Source organism: Phyllostomus discolor, chromosome 13, assembly GCF_004126475.2.
Source record: "Phyllostomus discolor isolate MPI-MPIP mPhyDis1 chromosome 13, mPhyDis1.pri.v3, whole genome shotgun sequence".
Taxonomy (NCBI): Eukaryota; Metazoa; Chordata; class Mammalia; order Chiroptera; family Phyllostomidae; genus Phyllostomus; species Phyllostomus discolor.
In genome coordinates this window covers 21,991,834-22,010,461 of record NC_040915.2, presented here as the reverse complement: position 1 = coordinate 22,010,461, position 18,628 = coordinate 21,991,834, and the positions used below count along the sequence as shown (strand labels likewise).

The window sequence follows — 18,628 nt, the reverse complement described above, 5'->3', positions numbered from 1 at the left end:
ATCACATTCGTTCTCAGGGTTAAATTTTCGTCTCAAACTCAGAACACGTAATGTTTCCATTAACAAGTACATGGAAAGGTGGTCAGGTGTGCAGGGGACGCAGGCTAGTTCACAAAGGCCATTTCAGCAGCACAACAACACAAGGAATTCCCACTGTACTTATTCAACACTGTTTCCCCACAGAATTCCATAAACAGAATATGAGAACTGCCACCTTCTCTGCGGACTGCAAGGCTCAGAATAAAACCCCGCCGTCACCTAATGTGAAAAGTTCGTGCTGTACATGTTTCTACAAAGTACACACACGTCAAATGCATCACTAACTTCATCTAAATGTAACTTTCACAAAATGCTATTGGCCTTTAAAGAATCTTGAAAAATACTGAAGACAATAAAGAAAATATTATCTTACTGAAAAGAAAAAGAAGATACAATACAACCACACTAAGTGACTGGCCTTCTTTTTCTCCCAACAGAGTAGGAAAAAAGGGTTATTACTCCAGACTCCGATGACTTCAGTACACCCCTCACTGGCACTCACTGGTTTTCTAACTGAAATACTGTTTAAAATCAGTACCTAACAGTACTTACTATGCAGATAAGTGCTCCATATGCTTCACATTCATTATCTCATTTAACTTTCACAGCAACCCTCTGAGGACTGTTGTTGTACCTGCTTTACCGACTAGCAGACCAGGGCCAGGGAAGGTGAGGGACTCGGCTCGAGGGTCACAACACCCGTGAGCGACGGAAGAGGAGCGCAAACTGGGCCATCCTGACTGAGGGGGGCGTAAGCTCTGAACCGCTCTGCTACGCTACGGCATGGCAGACACCATGGTCACCAGGCTAGTGTAAGCTACTTCTGCACTCACAAGGAGTTGACGAAGGGACTCCTACCAATACAACACAGAGAGGAAAAAAAAAAAATCAAGCTACATTTAAAGTTACCAAAATACAAAGGAGTGACCTGAAATGTACATGTAGAAGAGTCTTTTCTGAACTTTAATTCTAATTTATATTTTAAATTCTGATGAAATATATATTTATACATTTATAAATGTATGTATTTAACACTTAACATAATATAAATATTTGTATATACACACTATACAAATCACTTCATACGCAATTTGAAGTGCTGTTCCAGGCAATGTTCTAGATTAAGCAGGAAAAATAACATTGCATCGAAGCCTGAAAGATGAAGGCGAGAGAGGCTGGGGCTGAGGACGTGCTAAACGGCGGCATGACAGAAGACATCGCTGAGGCACCCTGGGGGCAGAGGCGACCTGAATGGGAAGGTGTTGGACACACCCACGCCCCTCTTGTGAGAACTTCTTCACCTCAAACACTTCTTATGGATAGACACCACGGCTTACCCACATTCTCTAAAAGAAACAAGCCCCTTATCTTGGACAATTAACTAAGAAGCCAATGATCAAGTCTGACCTCCTCTGGCCCAGTGGCAGTATCACACTCTGTAAGGACACAAAGAAGTCGAGGCTGCACCAGACAGGCTGGCCGGCCACTGCACCCACTGCACGCTCCCCGAGGGGCCCACCCACAAAGCCCACTGGGGATGTCTGGGTGCAGTGTGCTGTGGTTTGGGCGAGAGAAGCCATTGCTCTCTCATTTCTCAGTGTTGTGCAGGAGACGCTTCACAAAACTGGTGACTTCCATGTGCACACCTCGCTGGCACTCTGGCTAATGCACGCCTGCACATTAAGGCTCACACCATGTTATGACCACATTAAACTTTGCAGTATAGCTGTAAACACTGTGGAGAACCTCTGGGAAATAATGATCTACAGCATTTCTATTACATGTTTTAAAAACGTGTAGTTTTAGCCCTGGCTGGTGTGGTCCAATAGATTGAGCACCAGCCTGCAAACCAAAGAGTCACTGGTTCAATTCCCCATCAGGCTACATGACTAGGTTATGGGCTAGGTCCTTGGTAGTGGGCACCCAAGAGGTAACCACACATTGTTGTTTCCCTCCCTCTCTCTTTCCCTCCCCCCCCTCTAAAAATAAATAAATCAATCTTTAAAAAAATGTGTAGTTTTGCCCTGGCTGGTGTAGCTCAGTGGATTGAGCGCGGGCTGCGAACCAAAGTGTCGCAGGTTCGATTCCCAGCCAGGGCACATGCCTGGGTTGCAGGCTACGACCCCCAGCAACCGCACATTGATGTTTCTCTCTCTCTCTCTCTCTCCCTCCCTTCCCTCTCTAAAAATAAATAAATAAAATCCTTTAAAAAAAATGTGTAGTTTTAATTTGCAGAGATTGGAAGCAGCTTAGTGGTTGCCAGGGCTGGGTAGTGAGGATATGGGGGACTGCTGAATGGGGAAGGTGCTCACTACTGATGGGAATGTGAGTAACGAGGTAGGCAATGGCTGTAAGACAGTCAAGTGTTAACAGACGCCACTGTACTGTTCCAGACTTCTCCGAGGCGGGGGCAGGGGGACCGCCTCATAAGTTATAAGAATGTCTAAGCACTGCGCTGTATACTTCACAATAAAGAACATCAATGATGATGGGGAAAAGTTTAAAAAGAAACAAAACCATTTTTTAAAATAAGTGAAAATAGCCCTGGCCAGTGTGGCTAAGTTGGTGGGAGCATAGTTTAGTAAACTGAAAGGTCTTGGGTTTGATTCCTGGTCAGGGCACATGCCAAGGTTGCGGGTTCGGTTCCTGGTCCAGGCGCACCCTATCCCGGTCTGGGGAACCAGATCCACGTTTCTCTCTCACATCAATATTTTTTTCCCCGTCTCTCCCTCTCTCCCCCTCTCTCTAAAAGTTTCAGTGAGCATGTCCTTTGGTAAGGGTTAAAGAAGAAATCAAAAATAAAATTAAGATGGTTATTTTTATGTGAATTTTATGTAAATTTTTTAAAAAGTGAGAAGTTTAAGATCCCACACCAATCTCAGTAAATTAACAATTATTTAACCCTCTGTTCCTCTCTACTCCAAGTGCTACAAAAAGTGCCATTTGCTAATGAAAGACGTGGGGGAAGGAAGAGTTCTTTAGGAACTGCACAGTAAAACGAGTCTGGTTCTACAAATCCCTCTGTAATCAGACCAACGGTTTTGTTAGAAGTGGTTCCAAGCTGGGTGACTCCAACGCCAGACAATGTATAGAATAAAAGAAGTCCCTGATAGTTATAGCCCAGCCAGCAGTTTTATACCAAGTCCACCCAGGGCAAACAGGCTCTTAAATAACCTTAGCTAAAGGTAACATTGTATTCCATGTTCCATACCAGAAGCCATCACCAAGAAACGGAATTTGCATAAATCTCAGTGCGCTGGTAACTATTAGTTACTTATTTCTCACCATTCACTCATTAGAAAACTAAGTTATTTAGGACAGGAGCTTTGTCGTTCTAAACCCCTGGGCAGTCCTTTTGATACTGATGGCTAAACGTGACAGAACCTGTCGCCCAAACACGCTGGAATAAACTGTGCTTCACGAAGGATGTGGATGCAAAGAGCCAACACACATGCTTGGTTAAAAAAAAAAAAATCAACATAAGACACTGCTTACCCTGTTGCTAAGAACCTTTTGAACAGGCTCAGAATCATCGAACACAACGAAGCCGAAGTTGGGTAACTTCCCTCCACTGTTGATGCGCAGCTCCACCACATTCCCGTAATCTGCAAGGGAAATACACATTCTCCAGTAACTCACCGGAACATCTCTTTTAAAGATGACGTGCACACTACCCAGTATGACGTGGCTACAGAGCACTTGAAAGATGGCCAGTCACTGGCATTGTGTGTAAAAAATACACGATTTTGAAAGCTGAGTATAGAAAAATGTATACCATCCCTTATATAGTTTTACATGTTGAAATGGCAGTTTAGACACAGCGTGTTAAATGATTACATATGTGACTCATCTTCTAGTTCTACCGGGGCGTGGTGCATTAGATGAACCCGGTGTTCACAACTCATGCACCTACTCTGAAAGAAATCTTTAAGCTCTGACTTATCCACGTCATGAGGCAGATTGCCAATGAAGAGCTGGTGACTGTCGGGGTGTCTCACAGTTCTCCGGGGCTCGACGTCACCTTGCTCACCAGCCTCACGGACTGAAGACAGAACAAAAACAGAAATGAGAGATGAAGACACCTTTCAGTGACTGTTCCATTCGACTGCTTTCTTTTTACCATAAACACAGGTAATTCCACCAACCCCACAATTTTTTTAAGGAAGCAAGCATTAAGCACCTCCCCACCAAAAAACAAGTTCTCACCCCAAACCCCCCAAACTAGGAAGTCACCCTTCTGTGCTCTTACGTGGTCTAGGTCCCCTCTGGGGAGGAATATTTATCCGCTGTTCTCGAACCCTCTGATCCCTTTGAGGCCTCTGCGGTGGAACCTGAGATTCAGGCTTGGACTCCGGACGAGGCTGAAAAATTTGTAAGTTAACTTTTGTGTAAAAAAAAAAAAAAAAAACAAGCTTCCTTTTCTCTTGTTTTTAATATTTTAAAATATATTTTATTGATTATGCTATTATAGTTGTCTCATTTTTTTCTCCCCTTTATTCCCCTCCGCCCTGCACAGCCCCTCCCTCCCACATTCCTCCCCCCTCCCCAACTTCATGTCCATGGGTTGTACATGTAAGTTCTTCGGCTTCTCCATTTCCCATACTATTCTTAACTACTCCCCATCTGTTTTGTAGCTACCATTTATGCTTCTTATTCCCTGTACCTTTCCCTCCATTCTCCCTCCTGCCTCTTCCCACTCACTGATAACCCTCCATGTGATCTCTATTTCTGTGAATCTGTTCCTATTCTAGTATTTGCTTAGTTTGCTTTTGTTTTTTAGGTGTGGTTGTTAATAACTGTGAGTTTGTTGTCATTTTACTATACATATTTTTTATCTTTTTTCTTAGATAAGTCCCTTTAACATTTCATAAAATAAGGGCTTGGTGATGATAAACTCCTTTAATTTGACCTTATCTGAGAAGCACTTTATCTACCCTTCCATTCTAAATGAAAGCTTTGCTGGATAGAGCAATCTTGGATGTAGGTCCTTGCCTTTCATGACTTGGAATACTTTCCAGCCCCTTCTTGCCTGTAAGGTCTCTTTTGAGAAATCAGCTGACAGTCTGATGGACACTCCTTTGTAGGTAACTGTCTCCTTTTCTCTTGCTGCTTCTAGGATTCTGTCCTTATCTTTACTCTTGGGTAATGTAATTATGATGTGCCTTGGTGTGGCTTCCTTAGGTTCAGCTTCTTTGGGACTGTCTGAGCGTCTTGGACTTCCTGAAGTCTTATTTCCTTTGCCAGATTGGGGAAGTTCTCCTTCATTGTGTTTTCAAATAAGTTTTCAATTTCTTGTTCTTCCTCTTCTCCTTCTGGCACCCCTATGACCCGGATGTTGCAATGTTTAAAGTTGTCTCGGAGGCTCCTAGTCCTCTCCTCATCTTTCTGAGTTCTTGTTTCTTCATTCTGTTCTGGTTCAGTGTTTACTTCTTCCTTCTTCTCCAAACCATTGATTTGAGTCTTGGTTTCCTTCTCGTCACTGTTGGTTCCCTGTACATTTTCCTTTATTTCACTTTTCATAGCCTTCACTTTTTCCTCTATTTTGCAACCATATTCAACCAATTCTGTGAGCATCATGATCACCAGTGTTTTGAACTCTGCATCTGACAGGTTGGATATCTCTTTGTCGCTTAGTTGTATTTTTTCTGGAGCATTGATCTGTTCTTTCATTTGGGCCATTTTTTTTTATCTTGACACACCTGTTACGTAGTGAGGGGCAGAGCCTTAGGTGTTCACCAGGGTGGGGAAACCCAGGTCACTGCACTGTGACACTGTATGTGGGGCAGGGGTTCTAGAGGGAACAATGGCACTTGCTCCACTCTCTGCTGGATTTCAGTCACTTCCCCTGCTTCCCACAAGCAAACTGGGCCCTTCTGGTGCTGATTCCCATGTGGGTGGGTTTGTGTCCATTCTAGGACCCTGTGGGTCTCTCTAACAAACTCTCCTGTGAGGCTGGGAGTTTCTCCCACTGCTGCCTCAACCCCCACAGGAGTTTTCAGTCAGAGGCTTTCAGGCTTTATTTCCCCGTGCTGGGGCCCTGGGTTGTGCGGTCTGTCTCTCTCCCCAGTTGTTTCTCCTCGTTTATCTGCATGTGAATGTGGGACCGACTGGTCCACCAGCCTCCACCCTCTTACCCACATCAGTTCCCACACTGTCTAAACCTCTATGAAACTTCATTACTCAAAATACAAGTAAATTTGTCTTAATACAAGCTTACTAAGAAACTCACCTGGGAAGCTGGGACTTTAACAACATGAGGTGGAATCCCAGTAACTGGAACAGCTCCACTGGGTGGAAGGTTCTTGCTGGTCACAGATGCCCAGGAAAATGTCTAAGGTAACAGAACATCAATACCAGCTGATTACACCATATGTCAGAACAACGTAAAAGCTATCAGCTCCTGATTTCTTGAACATAACACATGCCTTGCACTTTCACAGGCAGGACAGTTTACAATCCTGACATTCCATCCTCCCCCCACTTAGGACTGCTACGATCCAGGGTGAGCACTGATCCGGTCACACCAACTGTAGAATTACCTTAAACACCTACCTTTCAATCCATATAAAAAATCACTGTGATTTTAAATCCTGTTATTTAACTCTTAATTATCTTCCTTCCAATCTCCACTACCAGGACCCTAACCCAAAATACATTATCTCTCCCCAGAGTCACTACAATAGCCACCTACCAACTACTACTCACCCATTCTCTATCCAGGCAACTACTTTTCTACCTGTCAGCTAAAAAAAATCTGTTTCTTTTCTACTTACTTATTAGCTAAAGGAGAGACCAAGAACCCTATCCACTTTACAGACAGTTGCCACACCTAGAACAATGCCTACCACAGAGGCACCTGGATGAACTGTCAGACGCACGCACACACACACAATGTTGTAAGAACTCTGACCCCATAAACACAGCACTAAAAGATACTCCTTCACAGAGTTTCAAATGTCAAAGTTCTGTGAGTTAGTTAATATCACCCTGATGTGACTTAGGGGTAACTAAAAAGCTTAAACATTTTGAAATCAGGTATTCTAATTAGAAAAGTAGTTATATTCCAGCAGTATGCTTCTACTCCTATACAGTTATCCTTAAATACATTTCACAGAAAAAGGCACGCAAGTCTGTTGTCTCATTATTTTTTGAAGCTACGTAACCACTTGTTTGTTATAAGAAAAACATATTAATTTGCAACTTAAAAGACGAGGGGTTGTTAATAGGCTAATAAAATAGCACCTGACATTTCTGGTCTAAAAAGTATTCAAGTTTCCTTAGAGGGTGAAAAAATGTACTTTTGATCCTATAAAGCACTGTGTATCTTCTTATCTGAGGCATGACTCAATGTGTAAGAAATTTCCCTGAACCACCAATATGGAAATGCACCTACACAAGTCAACCAAGCAATAATAAAGGAGAAGGGAGATTTCAAAAAATAAACCGGAAACAGAGTAAAAATGCAGACGCGGTGCGCACCCTCAAGTCCTCCTGCGCCGTCGGGGCTATGTCCGCAGGCGCTGGAGAAGAGCTCTTCTGCGCGTCCTCGGGAGCGGCCTCCTCCAGCGCTGGCTCACACTTTTCCTCCTGGATTTCAGACACAGGCTCCTGCTCTGGCTCCGGCTCGGGGTCAGGCTCTGGTTCAGCAACAGGTTCCTCTAAATGCTCTTCCAAGTCATTGCTTTAACGGGAAAATTTGAGGATTATTATTCTGCCTCCATTGACTTAGCAAGAAATTCCCAGGTATCATTAACTACGGAAACCCGAACCCCCCAAAAGATCTAAGAAACACATGTCTGAGTATGAGCAAATCTTAACTGTAGTTACTCAATACTTACTCAATCTAACTCAATACTCAATGCTTATGAGCATTGAGTTAGATTAGCTCAATGCTCATAAGCAAATGCGTCAAAATGAACCAGACCAGTTTCTCAGTTAGAATCCCAAAACTATTACAATTTACCTCTCACACATCACAAAACTCTAACAGGCTGTGAGGAGGGGGAAGGGCAATGGAGCTGTTCGGTGGACACAGTCCCAGTTCTGCAGGATGGAAAGTTCTGGAGCTGAGCTGTACAACCCTGTGCAGACAGCCAACACCACCACACAGTGCACTTAACAAGTGTTAGGAAGGTAAACTGCGTTATGTGGTTTTACTGTAAAAAACCTCTCATAACAAATAGGAGAAAAACGACATTAATTATGATTCAGAATAATTCTTAAACATCCACATAAATCAGTTTGTTAAAGCCATAGGTGTTTCCCCCCTGAAATTCTAACTCAGCACATCTGTGGTGTGACAATAAATCATTTCCAACCTGCAAGCCAGGTAGGCACTGTGGTTACTTCATCAGTACGCCGTGAGAAACATTTAAAAACATCCTTTAAGTACTGAATGTTAATATTACTAGTATCACATGGGAACAGTTTATTAATTTCTATTCCTATCAAACACATTTCTATTCTAGTTGCAGATTAAAACAAAAAAAAACCAAATACCTAAGATACTGTCATGCATTTACTGTCTGAATTACTTAATGAAATTCTTTACTGCTGCAAATCATGCCTGAATTTCTATCAATTTATGCTTGACCTCTAAATAAGTCCTTGTACACTTTATATCCCCCCCAAAGCACTTAATGCAGTGCTCGATGTGCTAATTACTCTGTAAGAAATTCCAACTCTTGCCCCGGCTGCTGTGGCTCAGTGGGCTGAGTGCTGGGCTGCAAACCAAAGGGCATCAGCTCAATTGGCGGTCAGGACATGTGCCTGGGTTGTGGGCCAGGTCCCCACGTAGAGGGGCACAGGAGAGGCAACCACACACTGATGTTTCTCTCCTTCTTTCTCCTTCCCTTTCGCCAAAAATATACAAAATCTTTTAAAAACAGAAATTCCAACCCTTTTTCATTTACCACCCAGAAAAAACTAAGCCAAAAAGTAACTGAAGATACTATGTAAGTAGTCCTTATACAGCAGATTATATGAAAGATTATAGATTTTTTAAGCTCAAAGATACCAAAAGTGAAGCCTTCCTATTGGGGAATTACCATTACTTTGTTAGATAAACCTAAGAACACAAGACTGCGCTCCAAGAAAGAGAAAGACCAGACAACCCAACTCTCACGCAGCTCCAGACAGACGAAGTTCTCCTTACCCGACAGGCTGATCGTAGAAAGTTCCAGGATCATCGGGTGCCACCTCAGGCGTCTGCTGTCTCTCTTCAGGTTCCTCTACTTCTTCCTCAGACTCTTAAGTGAGAAAACAGACTTTAAACTAACACCACAATAGAAAGGGCAACAAAACAAGAAAAGCAGATGTACATTCAGTAAAATGATGGCTCAGCCTTTAAGGACAGAATGAAGGTGACTGTACTGTCAGGTCAAGAACATGGAATCTGACGTCACACTGTGAATAATCCAAAACAGGCTCTACCACCTGACTAGCTAGCTATATGATGGCACCAGGCAAATTCTCTGTACTGCAGCGTCCTAGTCTATTAAATGGGAGCAACACTACCCAAAGTACTTAACTATAAGGCTGTTGCATTGCACAATAAACATAAAATGCTTAGAATTTTATCGTCTCGCCATACACAGATTGTTCTGAAACAATTATTCATGGGTCTCTTGTATTTCTACACATCTTGCAATTGAGGCAATGGCTATCCTTTGTTCCAGGCTATCTTTTAAGGACAGTTAACATAGCAAACCACCCCACCTCTGGAGGGAAAACTGTATGTCCCTCCTGAGCCACATGCAGGCATGCTTACTGCCCATTCTCAAAGATTTGGGTCCCCTAAACTTAAGGTTCCATTCCTGTAATGCACCCTTGTTGCCATGCAGGTATCATTTGGACTTCAATGCCCCATGGAAACCATGACAAAAAATGCTACTAGTCTTGCTATAATAACCTGTCTACTTCTGACTTAGGAGTTTTATGTATTCTATCAATTCCCATGAAGCAGACTAACTTATTAGCTTCAACTAGGTTAAAAACTCAGGCCCTTCATATGTCTTGACAAGCAGAAGGTATTAATGAAGAATATAGACTATAATGGAAACATTCAAGAAACCCATATTCTCTTTGTCAACTGATGCCACCAAAAAAATTTAGGCAAGTAACTTACCCTCCTGAGGCTCAGTGACAAAGCCACCGAAGACCTCATCTTGGTACCTGAAGATATCATTGTGGACGTAGAACTTATTTGCAACAGAGCCCTGCAATGCCAACAAAAAGTTTTTACTATTCAGCAGACTTTTAACAAGCCAAATCACCCTACACCAGTGGTTCTCAACTGAAGGTATTATTGACCCCCACTCCCCAGGAGCCACTTGGAAATATCTGGGGGCATTTCAGTTTTCTCAAAGGGCAATGCAGCAACTGGCCACTACTGAGTAGAGGGCAGGGGTGCTGCTAAGCATCCTCCCATGCACAGGACCGCCAGTCACAACAAAGTCTTAACTCAGCCCAAAATATTAACACTGCCAAGGCCAAAAAGCCTGCTCCACATTATGGCTGTTAACAACTACACTCAAATACATGGCTTGCTTTAAATACTACCAGATGGATACCCAAAAATCAACAAAACTTTAAATATGTAAATGCCACAGCCACACCTCACAGCATTTCTTGACCAATAAATACCCACTGCCAAATGTGAGAGCTTTTAACTCCCTAAATCTGTACGCAAGACTACTGATTCAAGCATTCAAGGGTATGAAAAGGTTTGCATACACCAAATCGAGACACTCTTGAGTCTAAATCCAAATATGTCAACTACTAGTTGGTTATTCAACTTCTAAGGCTGTTTCCTAATCTGTAAGAGAAATACCACCCTATTCCACAGAGCTCTGAGTATTAAATGAGATAGTTTGTGTAACAAAGCACTATACATACTAAGGTAATGTTAGATTCTTACTCTTTCATATCCCACACTGTCCCGTGCATATTTAGAAGTCCATCAACAGCTTTACACTGCAGATAATCTAAGCCTTCCTCTAAAAATCAAAACTAAAATGACTTCATGTAATTTTTCAAAGACAATTCGGTTATTTTATATTCAAACAGCAAATTGACAGGGGTTTTTGATTCACGATCCTGAACAGAAAATTATCTAAGAGTAATGCTTGAGAAAACATTTAATCAGCAAGTCCTAACTGAACCACCTCCACATGCTTACGTGCACAGGCCACCTGCCCTGGCTCAGTCCGGACCCACTGGGAAAACAGTGCATGTGCGGTTATTCCACATAAACTCGTGGTCCCTCCACGATGAGTGCAGTAACTAAAAAGAACCAGTGCTCCTTGAAGAAAACAGCTGACTCCGAGGCTGGGGCTGGAGCAGAGACGGTGCTAGGTGAGCCTGAAACACCTTGTGCCACGAAGTTACAAAGTGCCCACATATGTTCATGTACACACACACAGAAGCCAGCTTAAAGAGGTTCACACTTAGCACGTCTGGAACATTTTAGATATCAATTAAAGTGAGCAATGCATTAAACCCATTCAATAAACCAAGACTCCATGAGTGATAACAGAGAAAAGGCAAAGTTCTTCACAGCAGAACACCACCTAATAAACACAGACTGATGGAATCAGATAATCATCATTTGTAATCATCAGAGTAGCAGTTGGTTCCAGCACGAATCATCAATTAGTGCAAAAACTAGTACCTAAGTTTGATGAAGAAGAGGGTATTTGCACAATCTCAAACAACCACCCACAATTTACTTACTAATGAGAAAAGCACAAACAGTAACTGCACAGTGGCAAAACCTGTTGACCATCACCTTAACTCAGTAATCAAAGTTAATATCAATGATGGTAAAGTCTGGCCAGCTAGCTCAGCTGGTGAGAGCACTGTCCGGATAATCCACCGTTGCAGGTTCAATCCCCGGCCAGGGCACACATAAGAAACCAATGAATGTGTAAATAAGTGGAACAACAAAGCAATGTTTATCTCCCTCTCACTCTCTCTCAAATAGAATCAATAAAGAAAACTTAAAAAAAAAAAAGACTAAATGAATCAAGAGCCTCCCTAACACGAAGCACTAAGACACGTAGGCGCGTAACCTCAACCTGACCACAAGTACCAGGCGACCCACACTGAGGCATTCTACAGAGTAACTGGATCAAACTCTTTCAAAATACCAATGCCACAAGGAACAAGAGATTAAATAACTGATGCAGACAAAAGGAGAGTGAAGAGACATCATGGCCACACACAGTGTGTAACCCTAGACTCAACCACGGGCCAGGGCAGGGCTTACTGTAAAGGACATTATTGGGAAGAGGACCAAAATTTAAACAGGACTGTGGACTGGTAACTGCTACATCAACACTTCACGAATCTGCACCGCGGTGTGGAAGAGAACGCCTTGGTCTCAGAAATGCGCAAGTTCTGGAGGATGACTAGGCATGGTGTCTCCAACTCACTCTCGAGTGGTTCAGAATTTAAAATGAAATAGAATACTCTTTAAAACAGAAAAAGAATTATAAAGCTGTGGACAAGTGTTGACAGTGACTCCAGGTAAAGAGTATGTGGGAGTTACTGTATTATTTTTACAACTTTTCTGTAAATTTGAAACTTCAAAATGAATCGTTTTTAAAGAGGTGTTTCTCTTCTCATACCTCAGGAGCAAGGACAAATGTCTGCATGAATCTTCTCAAAGCCTGATTGTTGTTGGAGAGCAACCCCATCACCTGGACCACCACACCGTCATTCAGAGTGGCGTGGGCATCGACGTGGCGGATCTTAGTGTGGCAGTTGGTGAAGTTCTGGGACATCACTTTCCTATGGATTTCCTGAGGGATGGAGGAATGGGTTAATGCCTCACACTGTGTGCAATCTCCAACAACAAAAACTTTCCGACACAACACAAGAGAATTTGCATGTTTAATCACAAACCACACACACCCCATTCTGATCTGTCTTTGTACAGTTTATCTGAGCCAAACTGATGAATATGCCAGGGAGCAAAAAGCCTTCGGTGTATACATCATACAGAATGAACAAATGCGACATCATAAGCGTTCAATAACTGTATGAACCAAAATTACTGAACACCTAAATTTCTATACAGGTGAGAAAACTGATCTTTAAATACCAGCGCATCTATTAAGCATGCATCTACCTCAGTTTCAGGGTCATTTTCTAGTTGCCCAGCAGCCCGCACGAAGCCTGGTACACTTACTTTCTGTCCGTAGACTGCGTCTGCGGGCTTCCCATTCGAATCCAGGCCCCCATGGACGTAAGAAGAGTTCTTTCCATAAAATCTGTGGAACAGAAATATAATTTACTTGTCACCCCCAAGCACCCTAAGACCAGGTGTTTCTTTTTCACTTGGCACCTAACTGCCTCAACAGCAGGCTCTCGGAAGCAGGAGTGTGCATTCTATTTCCTCTTTGTATGCAAGCACAGAGTCGCCCTGAGTGCCAGTGAGCACTGCTGGACGGGGACGGGTTTGGTCAGGGAGGCAGAACACTTCTTCTACAAGTCAAAACTGCCAGGGGTCTGGGGCAGGGTGATCATGGTGGGAAGGACCGCGTACATAAGTTCGTGTCAGGAAGGCCGCCTGAAATAAAACCAAAGTTCCTGTTTTCAATCACAAAGAAAACAGGCAGGTTTGATATGAGAACATCTATACTCTCCACAGACATGGAGAGTCTTTCTGGACCTAAGAATACACGTGAGAAATTCCCATTAAAACCCAGTAACTCATCACGCAGGTGGGTTTTAGGAGTTGTTTTTAATAATTTTTGCTGATGCATTACAGGCTATAATTCCCATAGCTTTCACTTTTCTACCCAACTGCTTGTTTATGTTATAACACTATCCTGGATCAGGAAAGCCAATGCAGGCTTAACCACATGACCACACTACAAGGATTTGATATCTGGGTTCCAGATAAACAATTTCTCCCAAATAAGGCCATACGTGCCATTCTACACCCTGACTCCGCCTCCCCAACTCCGCCTCCCCCAGCCTCCCAAAAGGGGGAAAGATCTGGGCCCACAAGACCCCAAGTACATCCTTTATTTGTTAAAAGTTATTAAAAGGCTGCACATTAGCAGATAAAATCGGTTCACTGCTGGCTGAGCTACTTTTCACTATATCTAAGATGTACCTCAGAGATGAAATGTGGGAACAAAGATGCCTTAGAATCAATTAATAGCAATGCTAGCATGTGAATATACCGTATTCTGCCATGCATAATGCATACCCACGTTTTTGGCCTAAACTTTTAGGAAAATCTTTCATTTTCATTTTTTAATTCAATTTTTTATTTATTTACATTTAAAAACAAAACTGGTGATCATATTCCAGGTTATTACTTTGCATACAGATATCATTGCTTTATAGAGTTACACTTTTAATGCATAAGCATAAATAAAAGAATTAAAAACATTTCTGTAGACACGGAATTAGTACTACCCATGTATAATGTGCAAGTTATTTTTTCCCTCAAAAATCTGGGCAAAAAAAGTGTGCATTATACACCACAAAATACAGTACTTGGTTAGTTTCTTCCAACCCCAGCTCCTTTTTACATTCAAATTTACCTAGCTTCTATGGGCACAGAATAAAACTTTGACCTAAAACACAACAAAAAGGAAAAAAATGTTTGGAGACTTTTTCTATCAGTAACAGTTATATGAATACCAGCAAAATTTTTAACTCCTTAACATCTATCCTTATCTGCAAAATGAGGTTAACTCTCCCAGAATGCTTTACTAAAAAGTTTTGGAAAAGATCAGCCCTGGCTGGCATAGCTCAGTGGATTGAGCGCGGGCTGGGAACCAAAGTGTCCCAGGTTCGATTCCCAGCCAGGGTACATTCCTGGGTTGCAGGCCATAACCCCCAGCAACTGCACATTGTTTCTCTCTCTCTCTCTCTCTCTCCCCCTTTCCTTCCCTCCCTAAAAATAAATAAATAAAATCTTAAAAAAAAAAAAAGAAAAAAAAAGTTTTGGAAAAGATCAAAAGGAAATAGGTGAAAGTATTTTGGAAATTGTAAAGTCTTAAAAAGAGAGACTGAGATTGTCCACTTTCACAGGAAGGACTCCAAGTTGATTTGTAAGGAAACCCTCCCACACTGCTGGTGGGGATGCAGGAGTGGTGCAGCCACTATGGAAACCGTGTGAATTCTCAGAAAATTAAGAACAGACCCACCATACAACCCAGCAACTTGAAAATACTTATTTGTAAAGATATATATAGATACCCCTAAATTCACTGCAGCATTATTCACAATAGCCAAGACATAGAAACTACCTAAGTGTCCTTTGGTGGATGACTGAATACAGAAGAGGTGGTACATACATACAATTCAATACTACTCAGCCATAAAAAAGATAAAATGTTGCCACTTAAAACGACATGGACAGGTCTTGAGAGTATCATCCTAGGTGAAGTAAGTCAGACGGAAAAGGACAAGAAGAACCACGACTTCACACATATGTGGGATATAAACCAAATAACAAACTCATAAAAGCAAACGTAATGCCGGTTACCAGAGGGTATGGGTGGGGAGGAGGATGGCAGAGGGGGTCAAACACAAAACAGCAGAGGACACTCTGGGTACCGAGCACACGACGGAGTGCACAGGTGTTGCGTTACAACGCTGTACACCTGACAGTTACACAATGTCGTTATCCAACATGACCCCAACAAATTTAATTTTAAAAAACTGAATACAGTAAAAAGAAAGAATTTACAAATTGTCTTTTGCATCTAATAATCATGTGTTATCCAATATGCAAGCTGGTCCAAGTATAGAGGAATAGTTCTTGTCCAGCAAACACACATTTTGGAATTTCTAAGAATTTTAACAAGTCCATATACACGTAAGAGTCATGTATAATGAAGCACTGTTTATAATGGGAAATAATGAAAGCTATTCACCAGGGGATTCAAGTATGCTACATCTCTATAAAATAAAAACTCTGTGGATATTAAAATTCCTGTGAAACTTGTATAATCCATGTAAAAAACCCCAGATTATCAAATAAGCTAAAAGCTAGTAATTAAAATGTTTACATGCACACAGAAAGTTTTAGTAACTTTTAAACTAAAACTTTTTAAAACTGTGTAAGTTTTAGTAACTTAAGTCTAATTCTTAAGTTTTATCTGTATATTCCATTAAAGTGATTCACTGGCATGTATACGAAGCACCGCTCTGCAACAACCCTGCCAGGGGCGTGAGGAATGGGAGGCGCTGGAGGAGACGCGCCCACGTGCGAGGAAGCAGCCGCTGAGGGCGCAGGGAGGCCGGGCGCACCTGTGCAGCATGTCCGGGGCCTGGTTCAGCAGCGTGTAGTACTGTCTCACGAACTCCCGCCCGACCAGCAGGGGACTAGGCTTCTCCATAACCATTGCTTTGGTCAATTCAACCTGGAAAAGAAGTTAAATATGTTCAGCCAGAAAGACCAAGTATTACACAAAGGAAAAAAGTGGCAGGGGAGAAGGTAACCATTTAGCTAAAACCAAATCCAAGTAAGACAAGATCACTTCAGAAATTCCTGGTTTTAAAAAGAAATTATTACTATAAAAAGAAAACCCACAGACCAGGTGGGACTTCATACATTCAAATTTATTGCCATCAGCTAAACACTGGGGGGAAAAAGAAACACTACGAAGAATTCATCATTATTCCTGACACTCATTTTCTGACACTAAATATGAGAACCTCATAGGCATGTATTTCCAGCACACACCCTGTCCCAGTTTTCTGCAGAGTGCTCCAGGGGTAACAACGCTAACACTCGAGGGTGACAGAGTCAAACAGTAACTCAAGCTTAGGCATACAGGCACACACGATCACATTTCTAGTCAAACTAGAAGAAACATTTGGTGTCTTTAGAAATAAAACCACAAAAACTGGAAGTTTTAAATGTTTTGTTCATCCTATAGTGGTACCGAAAATAATATGAAAATAATATGGGTAGAAGTTAACAAACAAAATGATTTTCACAACAAAACAATCGCTGCCATGCCACAATTATCACAATTTAAAGTTAGTGCCTTTGAGTGTTAAGAAAGGCACCAGAAAGATACTAAGTCCTCAATTATTGTCAGTTACTACTTTGAAAGAAACTTTTTAAGGCTATGATTTTGTAACCACTCCCCTATGCACCTGAAACTAATGCAAAATAATATTTATGTAAATTGTTTTTTTTTCAAATGAGCATTCCTTTTTCCACAAAGATTTTATTTATTTATTTTCAGGGAGAGGGGAAGGGAAGGAGAAAGAGAGGGAGAGAAACACCAATGTGTGGTTGCCTTTCATGCACCCCACACTGGGGACCTGGCCCACAACCCAGGGAATCAAACCATGACCCCTTGGTTTGCAGGCCCGCACTCAGTCCACTGAGCTACACCAGCCAGAGCTATTAATGTAAATTGTAATTGAAAAAATAAAATTTTTAAAAAACTTCAAACAAAAAAAAACTTTGAAATGACATTTGGCATGAGATAATCTCAATTTTTCATTTAAGTAAATAAAATTATCTTCAATTTAAAGGCAAACAGAGCAATATATACAGATTAATTACAGTATAAAAAAGGAGACAAATTTTATTTCCATTTTCTTAAAAGGATGGGCAAACTAAATTGAATCTGGCTGGACATTTCCTGCACAAGCAATTTGTGGAGGTATGTTTATCTTCATTAAGTGCATTTACTCATTATTCTTAAATGTCTGTCCCACTTACTACCTGTTTCACCCAAATCTAAGAAATCAGTTGAAGAGCTGTTCATCATTTTCCCCAAATTGCAGCCACCACGGAACAGCTTCCCAGCCACACTCGAGAGCAGTGTGCCTGCAGGCATGGTCATGAGGATACCAGTGATGAGAATTTAGATCCTAACTCTTACGCTGATACACTTCAAGTAGACTAACCTGAGGCGGAATGAGAAATTGCTGTATTCCGCCCCTACCCCCAGCTCTTGGTCCAAAAATGATCATTTCAGATGTTCTTACTGATCCTAAATTCTTCACAATTTAAAGATTACAGCTGAACATTAAAGGTTCTTAATAGTCATCTAGCCTGTGATTTTTTAACATTTAATTTATTGGGGTTACTCTGGTTAACAAACACATACAGGTTTCGGGTGCACAGTTCTACAACATGTCATTTCTCCACTGGACTGTGTGTTCACCACCCCAAGTCGAGTCTCCGTCCATCACCAATTATCCCCCCACCCCCCCTCCTCCACCTCCCCGCATCCCACCACCCCCCAGTAACTACCACACTGCTGCCCGTGTCCCTGAGTTCTACCTATGAGAGTGTGTCTATTTTGCTTCTTAGTTCATTTTGTTCATTAGAGGCCGCATGAGTAAAATCACATGGTACTCGTCCTCCTCTGATTTTGCCTGGGGTTTCTGAGTTTTAAGATCGCCCACTACTTAAAGCAGAGCAGCCACACCTTTTGTATATTCAAGTTCCCATATAAAGTTTCCTTTTAAAAAAACTATTCTTGTTTATGCTATTTCAGTTGTCTCAATTTTCCCTCTTTGCCCTCCTCCGCCCGGCCCACCCCAGCTCCCACTGTCTTCCCCCACAGCATTGTCGGGTCCACGTCCATGGGTC

At 41.9% G+C, this 18,628-nt stretch overlaps 1 protein-coding gene and 1 long non-coding RNA gene across 4 annotated transcripts in view; one reads left to right on the top strand and one right to left on the bottom strand.

The window, feature by feature from the left end:
* The window catches only part of G3BP1 (G3BP stress granule assembly factor 1), a 36,084-nt gene that overhangs the window by 4,990 nt on the left and 12,466 nt on the right, over positions 1-18,628 (bottom strand). For all 3 annotated transcript variants that reach the window (XM_028527351.2, XM_028527350.2, XM_036013965.1), the window contains exons 2-11: positions 16,318-16,430; positions 13,232-13,313; positions 12,669-12,842; positions 10,166-10,256; positions 9,194-9,287; positions 7,519-7,720; positions 6,269-6,370; positions 4,289-4,400; positions 3,953-4,081; positions 3,535-3,644 (exon numbers count right to left, since the gene is read on the bottom strand). In XM_028527351.2, coding sequence (XP_028383152.1) covers positions 3,535-3,644; positions 3,953-4,081; positions 4,289-4,400; positions 6,269-6,370; positions 7,519-7,720; positions 9,194-9,287; positions 10,166-10,256; positions 12,669-12,842; positions 13,232-13,313; positions 16,318-16,412 — 1,191 coding nt within the window. In that variant the 5' untranslated portion in view covers positions 16,413-16,430. The remainder of the gene's footprint in view (positions 1-3,534; positions 3,645-3,952; positions 4,082-4,288; positions 4,401-6,268; positions 6,371-7,518; positions 7,721-9,193; positions 9,288-10,165; positions 10,257-12,668; positions 12,843-13,231; positions 13,314-16,317; positions 16,431-18,628) is intronic.
* Positions 3,214-18,491, top strand: LOC118497886. Its single transcript, XR_004900398.1, has 3 exons — positions 3,214-3,451; positions 12,094-12,097; positions 18,481-18,491. It is a non-coding gene; the product is annotated as an uncharacterized LOC118497886 (long non-coding RNA).